The 10998-nt window shown below is 21.0% G+C and overlaps 3 protein-coding genes across 7 annotated transcripts in view; 2 read left to right on the top strand and 1 right to left on the bottom strand.

Moving 5' to 3' along the window:
* Positions 1 to 1287: 1287 nt before the first annotated feature.
* On the top strand, positions 1288 to 1976 carry LOC122715481 (mitochondrial import inner membrane translocase subunit Tim8). Its single transcript, XM_043937708.1, has 2 exons — positions 1288 to 1501; positions 1732 to 1976. Exons 1-2 carry the CDS (start codon positions 1406 to 1408, stop codon positions 1894 to 1896), a joined length of 261 nt encoding a protein of 86 aa, XP_043793643.1. The 5' UTR covers positions 1288 to 1405; the 3' UTR covers positions 1897 to 1976.
* Positions 1977 to 3239: 1263 nt separating this feature from the next.
* Positions 3240 to 5987, bottom strand: LOC122715450 (ufm1-specific protease 2). 4 transcript variants are annotated; one of them, XR_006346839.1, is made up of 11 exons: positions 5847 to 5987; positions 5554 to 5769; positions 5251 to 5478; positions 5012 to 5179; positions 4841 to 4934; positions 4477 to 4737; positions 4254 to 4400; positions 4029 to 4164; positions 3834 to 3954; positions 3701 to 3772; positions 3490 to 3631 (listed from the first exon to the last, which is right to left on the bottom strand). XR_006346839.1 is itself a non-coding variant. In XM_043937658.1 (10 exons), exons 1-10 carry the CDS (start codon positions 5883 to 5885, stop codon positions 3420 to 3422), a joined length of 1755 nt encoding a protein of 584 aa, XP_043793593.1. In that variant the 5' UTR covers positions 5886 to 5987; the 3' UTR covers positions 3240 to 3419. The 4 variants fall into 4 exon arrangements, 3 of the variants coding, with proteins under 3 accessions (XP_043793593.1, XP_043793595.1, XP_043793594.1); XM_043937658.1 differs by having other exon boundaries at positions 3240 to 3631; positions 3701 to 3954; XM_043937660.1 differs by having other exon boundaries at positions 3240 to 3538; positions 3701 to 3954.
* A 283-nt stretch (positions 5988 to 6270) lies between these two features.
* Positions 6271 to 10998, top strand: part of LOC122715446 (tyrosine-protein kinase CSK-like) — a 23310-nt gene continuing 18582 nt past the window's right edge. The window contains exons 1-2 of one of the 2 annotated variants that reach the window (XM_043937651.1): positions 6271 to 6477; positions 9110 to 9152. The gene's annotated coding sequence lies outside the window, so the exon portion shown is untranslated. The remainder of the gene's footprint in view (positions 6478 to 9109; positions 9153 to 10998) is intronic. The other variant, XM_043937650.1, reaches the window with a different exon arrangement.

Below are 10998 nucleotides of genomic sequence, written 5' to 3'. Positions count from 1 at the left end.
ACAAGTGGTGTGATCAATTGCACGTGATGCATATTTGCATATATATATATGCATATATATATATATATATAACAGTACAATATACGAATGAAATCATGAGATAGCATGATTCAAATACAATGATTAATTAAATATTAATGACCATGACGAAATAAAAATTTTAAATTATACAATTTTTATTCACATCACAATTATTAATAATATATTAATAATATATTACGATTATTAATTATAAAATTTTATTATATTTATGATTTTGTAAAATAATTTTATTCAAATAAATCTTTTGATGTTAATCGTGTTTATATGTAAATCATTGTTCACGAGAATCTAGATTTATTTTTTTCATCATCAAAATTATAAAGGTTAGATTTATCTGTTATAATAAATAATAAAATTCAATCAATTAGAGCATTATATCAATAAATTATTATAAAATTATATTGTATAAATATTTATGATAAATTAAATTTGAAAATTTATAAAACAAATAAAATGTAGAAAAATATTTTACCAAATATTTTACCAAAGAAATTAAAGAATAAATATATTTTGAATAAAATCATTGTTAAATAAAATTATTAAGATTTTAGTAAATATAAAATTAATATATTATTTTTTATAATTATTAAATAGAAGTATATTCTCAAATGTTTAATATTATAAGTTATGCCTTAATATTTTAGTAACATCATCAAAATTGTTATATAATTTTTTTAAATATAAAAACATAATTTAAAAATAATAATTCTTTTTTTTTTTAACGAATTTTTTTATACATCATACACACACACACACACACACATGTATGTATATAAATGTGAAAGTAAAATATAACCTTATTAATATAACCTTATTAATAACATATAATACAAATTTATAGAAAAATTATAATATGTATAAAAATATATAATAAATGTTCTTTTATCATTAAAATATACTTCATATTATTTTTTCGTACACCTTATATTTTATACAAAAATTATATTTAGTTATTCAAATAATAAATTTTTTATTTTTTTTTTTAAGTTATATAAAAAGAAATTTTAAATTGATTCTATTGGACATTTATATTATTATTAAAATATATAATATATTATTATTAAAATATATTTTTTTAATATTGTGTTTAATATTTTCTTATAATAAATTAAAATAATAATAGAATAATAATTAAATTTTTTATACAATTCAGTAACTATATAGTAACATTTTGTAAGAACTTATAGAACTAGTTCATAACATACATGAAATATATAAAATACTAGATTATCATTGATAAACAATTTTAGTAATTATCAATTATTAAACCACGTGTGTGCCGGAAATAAAGTAAAATATAAAATTTTGGAAATTTTAAATAAATTATTTAGTAAAAATAAGAGAAATAAGATATATCCAAAAAATGAGTGATGATATTATGGAAGATAATAAGATTGGAAGTGGAGAATTACAAGAATTTGTTATAGCTGAAAAACAGAAAGCGTTAATTCAAGCTCAGGTAATAGTTTTTATAAAATAATTTAAAGCTAAAAGTATTTATAAATATTTTTAAACAATTTGAAATTTGTTCTAAAAACGTCGAAGAGGTTAATTATTCGGCATATATTAGTATTTATACATGTAACATTCAATTTAGATTTCGTAATAAAATATTTGATAAATGCAAATTTTATGTCATTATATAATTTTGTTATTATGTTATTATATAATATATTAATATAATTTTAGATTCATGAGTTCAACGATATTTGTTGGGATAAATGTATTGATAAACCAGGAGTCAAATTGGACAGCCGAACAGAAACATGTTTAACTAATTGCGTTGATAGATTTATAGATGTTTCACTTTTAATTACAAATCGTTTTGCACAACTTTTACAAAAATCTGTATAAAAATATGTAATATTAAATAAATTATGCATATAATAGTTTCGTGTTATAAAGTGTAGGAAATAAAATTATTTTTTATTTCATTTTTAATAAAAAAATTATTTAATATTGAACAAATAACAATTAATTATATATTTTTTTCAACAAAAATTCTTTAAAATATATTTATACAAAAAATTCAATATATATATATAAAATGTACATTTAAATTTACAAAATTATAAAATTCTTCAGTTCTATAGAGAATCATAAAAATATAGCATATAATAACTTTAATATTATAATATTTGTTTCTTTTAAATACTATATAATATTACATTATATATATTATTATATATTAAATAACTTCTAAATATAATAGTTATTTTGAACATAAAGATATTTGATACTATAAAAATTAGATTTATAGAAATCAATTTCTGTTTTTGCAAAAAATATCAACACAAATTCTTTCAATGGCAGGCATAATATTTTTAATATCATTTTAATATTTTTAATTTTAATTATTTTAATTTTTAATATTAATTTATAAATTAATTATATAATTTTCAATATATCAGAGATTTCAAATATCAGAGATATTCTTATTGATAAAAAGTTTTGAAAAAAAATCTCTCTGATAAAAGTTTTTTTGAAAAAAAATCTAATAAAAATTTTTTGTGCTATTTTTTTAAAAGAACTTGTATCTTTTTTTCTTTTTTTTGCTCCAATAACATGTGTATGATTTTTCAAAAAATCGCAAGTTACATTTGTTTTCATAAATAGCTTAGAGAAATTAAAAATATATCTAAATACAAATACTTACATTTATATTTAATAAGTTTTTTTTAGATTTAATAAATTAAAACGATATTTTCATAAAATATAATTTCATCAAAGATAATCATTTAAATGAAAATAAATTACTAGAAAATGTTTAATAATTCATCAACTTAGGAATTTCTTTTAAAATATGTAATAGTAGATATAATAGAATAAATTTGTTTCTAATAAGAAAAGAGTTTATAAAAATTAATCACAAAAGAATATAATTTTGCAACAATATTAATTTCAAGAAATTATATCTCGAAATTTTTACAAGAATAGAATAAAACAATATCAATGTAAGAAATTGGAATGATTACTTGAAGCATTAAATATTGTTATTCATAGAATTAATTTATAGAATTATTTTGAAAATGCATTTAATATACAATTAATTTTAACTATAAAAAATAACTATGAAAAGAAATACAAATAACAATGTTTTTTTTAGTATTATATACTTTTTGATATCAACTGTCAAATGCAAATATTTGTATAATAAAATATAATTTGCATTCTTTTTTACGTATATGTCTATTTTATAATGAAATGTGTATGTAGATATTATATATATAACATATATTATATATATAATATATAACATTATCTATAGCATTCAAACATATACTACATTGTTTATTCACTATTTGATCTTAAATAATTTTGAACACTGTCAATATTATTATTATGTATAACTTTTTTTGAATTTTTAATTTTTATAATCAAATACATACTGGCCTCTGAGGAAGACACATATTATAAAATGCATCTTTTTTCCAAAAATCTTTTGATTTCCATCCACACCATCCTTTATTTATTATAGTTGGCAAATGTTCAGGGCCTACATAATGAGGATCTAAGATTAAAAATTTAACATCTCCAGTAATTTGATCATAACTAATTCCTAAAATTGTATGTGCTAATACTCCTCCACCTACAATTTATTTATATAGGAAACAATGGACAATTATTTTTATTAACAAATATAAAAAAAGTTAATTACCAATCATTATTGGTGTACCCTGTGTTTGAAAATGATGTAGTAGATTTGGAGCTAATGATGATACTTCTTCACCTGTAGACGCACAGAGTACTTTAACACTGATATCCAAAAGACTTTCTAATACAAAACCTACTTCCGTAGAACCAATCCATTGTTTACTATTAATAAAATTTGAAGGTTTGTCGCCTATATCAACTAAACATTTTTGTATTACACGATGTGATGGTATTGGTATTTCAGTATAACCTTGTAATCTGTAATAATTAATTTAGAATTAAATAAAATTAAATAAAATTTATATATTTATTTTATTATATATTAAAATTACCTAAACCATGAAATAATAGTTTGTAGAGATCTATATGCACATCCCCACCCATTATCATCAAAATTATCTTGCATATAATGATAATATATATATAAACCTTGTACAATTTGTACTTTCCAATTGCTGTTTATTATATCTAATAAAGAAATTTATAAAAAATATTTAAAAATAGAAATTGAAATAAAAATAAAAATAGAAATGTACTTATTATTAAATTAAACATACCATCCTTTACCACAATTGCTTCATGAGGATTTATAAGTATACTTTCTGTTTTTGAATCATTACAAAATTTTACAGCATTTCCGCAACGGAAATAAGGTCTTGTCATATCTAATCCCAAAATTTTATGTAAATTTTCACGATATTCTACTGAAATTTAATAATATGTAAATTATATTATATAAATATGACAAAGTTCATATCATAATGAAATAGAAAAATTTACTTGTTTCTTTATCACTATAACCATTTGGATAGACTACTGTGATCAAATGTCCAAAACCTTGAGGTTTAAAATGTATAGGTATTGGAAGTTTTATGGGTGTTTCTGATCTTTGAAGTTGATTTTCAAAACATTTTTCTACCAATTTAATATTTCGACACATAGATTCTACCAATATTCCATATAAATCTGCTGAACTTACATTAATATTGACCAAAGATAATGTATCAATAAATAAATTGCATTCCAAACTATTAAATGATCCTATATTATAAATATTTTCTTTAAATTAATTAATAAAATATTTAAATATTTAAGTATAATATCTAATATTATAAAATATAAATAAAACATATGATATTCTTACGTTTTATATATTGAAGTACTGGTGCATATTTAATATTATCTTCAGAATGTTTATCTCCAGACATTTTTAAAAGTATATAAGCATTTACAGCATTCTGTTAGTTTAGTAAAATTGATATAATTTTTCTAAAAATGTCAGAGAAATAACAAATACAACGATAAAAAAACATACCACTATTCCCATAGGTTTCATAATGTCTTTTTTTATATTTCTAGTTCCTTCATAATTACCAGATATGTTTAGAATCTCTTTTAAAGATATATCTTTTATAATATTTTCATTATTGAAAAGAAAAGCATTTTTTGATGGAAAATGAATTCCTATTTTTCCTGACACAATCTATTAGAAGAAGATTAATTTATATTTAATAATAAATAGAATTTTAATAAAATATAAGATATGAAGCTTACATTTTTTCTTGATTCTTTTAACACTTCCATTATATTATCATCCTGTGCAATTAATGGTAAGCTTCCTCTTAATCGAATGTAAATAAATTCTTGACAAATATCACTTTCATTAATGATTTTTATATCATTAATAGATTCAAGTTTTAAATGAATATAAAAATATGCCTGTATCTTTAAATTATCATGTGTATATTTTAAAAATAATGGATTATCTGTGATATCAATATCCTAAATAAAAATATAAAAAAGATAAAACAAATAAATATATTTTCATATATTTATAACTATATTTAATATTTTTACCTGAAATGCATCAATAAATTTTTCTTCACATTCACCAACATGTAAAATACCACAAAGATATACTTCTGCAGACATATGTAATTGTAACATTGTATGATTTATGTTAACTTCAATATTATTCATTATATTTACGCTAAATGTTAATACTGTTAATGTATTATCATACATTACACCATATAAATGACCTGTTACACCATTTTTTATGTTTTTTAAACGCTAAAAAATTACATTACTCTTAAAATTAATTCATATGACATCAAAAGACATAAAAATTAAAAATATGTACATATTACCTCTATAACATTAGATAAAATTCGCAATTGCGGCGCCATTTCAGAAATCTAATTATAACTAGATCTTTTATATAAATTAATTCGCATTAAATGTACACTATTGCCATATGGCAAAGGTTTCAAAAAACACATTAGAATATAATCATCCAATCAAAATTACATATATATATATATATATATATATAGAAACGCAACTATCATTTAAATATATATATATATATTTATATATATAAATATATATTAATATAATTGACAAAATATGATTAAATATCACTCATAATTTAGTACGAAAAAAGTAAATAATATTATTTAATGATACCAGTTAATTTTTGAACATGTCAGATTTATTTACTAAATCACAAATATTATTGAATAATGTTGGTATCCTGAAAGTTACTAGCATATTGTAGTTGATTAACTTCAAGCTCTTGTCTTTCGTAGATCAAAATGTTCTTCACTCAGATTGTGTGTAGCAAAATGGCCGCCCGACCAAAGTGAGTGTGACGTTTCGTGAGGTGATTGCATCGTTGTTTTAAGTGGTTTTTACGAATATTCGTTCATGTGACATAGTGTTATTGTGTTTCCTGTGATTATCCGCAGGTCTGTGAAGAAAATTCGAATATTCGATAAGGTAAGTAGCATAATTTATACATATTCGCGCGCAGGATAAAATTCTTACGATACTATTATACGTTAAAATTTTGTTAATTTTACGATTTTGTAACGATTTTTTATCAAATATGTAATGAAATAACAATTATTTTTTTTTCTTTTACATAGATATGATAATGTCTCTAATTACATAAATGATTAACGTCGATTGAAAATTGTATTTCGAATTGTTACTCTCTCTTCGAGTTAAAAGTGGGCGTTATTTAAATGACATACGTTCTTGCATTCTAAATGTACCAAATGACAGAGAAATAATGTATTTCGTTATATTTTCTAATATTTCGTATTAATTTGATAACAATATTGCTACTTACTTTTCGATACATTCATCTTCATAAAAAATATCACATGTATGCATAGAACATATCCTTTCAGTATATCATGAATTTTGCGAGGTTATTTAATATCCATAATTATTTCTTAACTTTCTTTTTACAATTTCAACTAATTATAATTTAATAAAAAATTAATATAAAAGAGATTGTTTTTAATATTTTGTTTTAATTTCATTTATGTTCATATATTCATATTTAAATTATCTTTTGTGCGATAACACATTATGTAATGTGTACATACACATTTATCGATACCACAAAAAAAAAATTTATATCTTAAATGTAGTATGAATTAAATCAAATGTATATAGCAATTATTATTATATAGTAAATTATATTAACATATAGTTAATAAAGTTACCAATTAAATTTGAAGTTTAAATATAAATATAAATATATATATATATATTATAAGTAAATATTATATTAGAAACTGTACAAATAAACTGAACTAGTGCAACAAATTATTTACTTTCAATGAAACGGAAACGAATCAATTACTAAGGTGCTTATAAAAACCATGCGCCATAATCGAAAATCGAGAATCATGATTATTATTTCATAAATCGATTTTCAAATCATATAGCAAAAAACATTTATATTATCATTGACTTATTGCTTATTAATTAACAAAAACGGTAGTACATCAATATGTACACATATTCTTTGTTTTCATTCCAATTTTCCCGCCATGATTTTTTTATTCTTGATTTTATATTTTTTACAAAGTTTTTGTTACATTGTTTTTTATATTCTGAGGAATTGAAAAAGAAGAAATATAAAAGTATCGTAATAAGGATTAATACACTTTCAAGGCGAGTGAACAAGCTCATGCGAACTCGGGCAATTAGCAATTGACTAATTACATGATTAACGAACGGTATACGGTATTCTTGTCGAATAATTCAGTCACAATGCTTAATTGTACACTATAAATGGACCGCTCTTCCTCCCGGAATTATTACGTTATATTTTTCCACGTGCGCCGTGTATCCATACATTGAATTCGCATGGATGTTCCTTGCCTACAAGAAAAAATGTGCTTCCCGCTGCGTGAATTCGCAATGGAAACATTACTGATTCTCTCATGCGCGTTTCTTACCTAATTAATTCAACCTTAAACAGAACTCAGAAGCGGAGTGAGAGGAAACGACCGCAACCTTGTGCTGAATGTTACGAGATGCTTGCGCTGAATGATCAAATGTTATCGGTCGAATATTGCTCCCATTACAAAAATTGCTATTGAAATTGATTGTTTCATGAAAGTTGTATCTATTATTAATTTTATGGACAAAATTTTGTTTCCAAAACGATATTGTTTGTTGATATATGATTTAGATTAAGATGACGTTTAATTAATATTTATTATTTCAATTATAGAATTATTCTTATAACATTGTTTAAAGATTATGTTTGATATGCGTTATTGACGTTATTTGACGTATACGTTTTATTATTGTGAAGTAGCAATGAAATTGTTATTATAATTAACAACGTTATTTACTTACGTCGTGTAAATATGTAGATAGTATTCATTATATGTCTTTTTTTACATGTGTATATTTAGTTTTGATGAATATTGAATTTAATTTAAATAGGAATTTAATCCAAATTGATTGCACATTGTAATTGTATTTTTAATTATTTTGCATTTAATTTCATTTTTTCTTTTACGTTATAAATGTGAAAATGTCAATTATCAATTAAATAAGTTATAAACAAATTGTATAATGATTTAATTAAAAAATTCATTTAAATTCAAGTATGAGAATTTTTTACTATCTTACATAAAATTGTTTACAAAGCAATATATATATATATATATATCAATAGTTATGAAATTTGTTTATGTTAAATTTTAAATTTCAAATATTGCATCTTTTAATTCGCACAGATTCAAAAAACTTCTGTTTATTATTTGCTCTAAATTTTTTTCACTCTATTCGCTTTATTCATTTTAATTAACAATTGAGCGTCTTAGTGAAACACAATTAGTTTCATTAAATTTGTTACGACATTCTTATTTTCAATTATCTTCCTTATTATTTAAAATTGTATCTGTGATCGTTTTTTTTTTCTTTGAAAGTTCTAATAAGAAATTTCGCTATATTTAATCCATAGTAAACAAAACATAATAATTTTTTTATGAAGTGTAATAAATTTGTTTTAGATTCTTAAAATTCTTTTTGTAAAATTCTTTTATTATTTGATTATCAATATAATTAAAAATGAAATTTTATTTTATTACTGTTTCAGAGGAGAAAATATCCGAAGGATGGACAATCAATCTGAAATATAGGTAAGATTTCCATATTTTTTATGAATTATAAGATATTAAACCACATCAAATTAAAAATTTTTGTAATAAAAATGTTAAAAATAATGTTAAAATATGTTATATTTGAGTATTTTAATTGATTAACCATTATTTCAATTCAATATTATTTTCGAATAAATTTTGTATTTTTTATATACAATATTAATTAACCAAAAAAAATTATAAGAAGTGATTAAATTATATAAATATTAAATTATATAAGTGATTAAATTTATATAAATACTTTTTCTTACCTAATTATAATGAATATTTCGCGTATAAGTATATTTCAAATATAAGTTTCGCATTCGTTGAAGATCATACATTGCGCATTTCTTTTCTATTTTTATTAAAAAAAAAAAAAAAAATTGCAAATTAACCATATTGAAATGTTACATTACTTTTAAAATGTAGTGAAAATGGCATATGATTTTTTTGATCATTTTATTATTCTATGAAATATTCTATGAATCGATATTTTTTATTTTAATCGATTTTCTTTTAGTTTTAACTTTTTATAAAATATATCTTTAGTTCTAACATATAAATCATATTTCATTTAATACTAAAAATTTTTTTTATATAATATAATTTAATATTATTTTTGTTGTGTTTTAAATTAAAGAAATATATATAATAATATGTATAATATAGAAGAAGAAACTTATAATAAAAGAAATTATAAGTTTTGTATGTCAGATTATTAAAATTTATAATGCTGAGATTTATCGTGTAATATTGTAGAAAAATCAATTAAATTTGGTAACTGTTATAACGCATATAAAATCAAGATCTCGTTACCGTGGAGTTTCTCTGCATATTTTAATATCGAGCCTCTTCTCATTAGTAAGATTTTCAAGGGTGATGCTTGCAATTGTAGCATGAATCATTTCAACCAGGCTTCCTCGTCTTCTGGAAAGAAATCTCAGAATAGCGGTTCTGAATCCTTCGTGATTTCTTATATCCGTGCATTCTTTCACAAAGAAAAGAAGATTCAAATTATAAAAAATCTCAATTATATTAACTTTGTAGAATTTGATAATGATTTATCACGACCAAAATATATTCATCTATCTATTCTATTTATGTATATTACACATACTAACTTTTAATAATAATTTCTTATTATTAATTTTTTCTTTAAATTTCATATTTACATATTTCACTATAAAAATAATAAAAATGATTGAATAATATTTTTCTTTATATAGTAATTATTAATATATTTTTATATTAAATCGTAATAATTTTTGTAACTAATCGATTTAATTACCAAAATAATAAATAATTAATAATAATGATTTTATAATTTTTTTTTTTTTCATAAAATTCACAACAATTTTCTCTTTTTTAAATTTCTGCTTAAGTAATTATATATCAGCGAATGAAAAATTCCTAATGAAAAGATGTATGAGATATCTCGTTCATGTATATGAAGAGATTAGATAATCTCAATATTTTCAAGATCAATCAATGCAGCAATCTGGAAAAGCAATACGTCTTCCCGAAGTGCTAGATTCATATATCAGTGAACGTTTTAAATCGCATTTAGGTCGGATATCATCTACGGTTTTAGTGGTATTTCATCTCCATTCGTAGCAATTCGATTGAACTTAACCACACGTCTACATTTTCCTGAAATGCGTTTTAAAACGTAACTTTTTCATTTTTTACCTCGTTCTACGAGTAATTTAAACGATACCTTGTAGATCATAGATTCTAACAGTATTATAGCAAATTGCAGCAAATTTTTCAATGCAGTGATTAGAAATGTAATTAATTATTTATGTAATTGAAAATTCATAGTATAATTTATATTATTCCCTAA

The sequence above is a fragment of the Apis laboriosa genome, unplaced genomic scaffold, assembly GCF_014066325.1.
Source record: "Apis laboriosa isolate Shangri-la unplaced genomic scaffold, ASM1406632v1 scaffold35_cov144, whole genome shotgun sequence".
NCBI lineage: Eukaryota > Metazoa > Arthropoda > Insecta > Hymenoptera > Apidae > Apis > Apis laboriosa.
Note: the sequence above shows the minus strand (reverse complement) of the source record. Positions and strands in the feature narration are given on the sequence as shown.

Excerpts from the sequence above, each read along its gene's own strand:
- LOC122715481 (XM_043937708.1), top strand. The coding sequence starts at position 1,406 with ATGAGTGATGATATTATGGAAGATAATAAGATTGGAAGTGGAGAATTA. Across the intron at positions 1,502-1,731 it reads AAGCGTTAATTCAAGCTCAG|ATTCATGAGTTCAACGATAT; the intron begins GTAATAGTTTTT and ends ATATAATTTTAG.
- LOC122715450 (XM_043937658.1), bottom strand. The coding sequence starts at position 5,885 with ATGGCGCCGCAATTGCGAATTTTATCTAATGTTATAGAG. Across the intron at positions 5,770-5,846 it reads TTTTATCTAATGTTATAGAG|CGTTTAAAAAACATAAAAAA; the intron begins GTAATATGTACA and ends GTAATTTTTTAG. Across the intron at positions 4,738-4,840 it reads AGTACTTCAATATATAAAAC|GATCATTTAATAGTTTGGAA; the intron begins GTAAGAATATCA and ends TTTATAATATAG.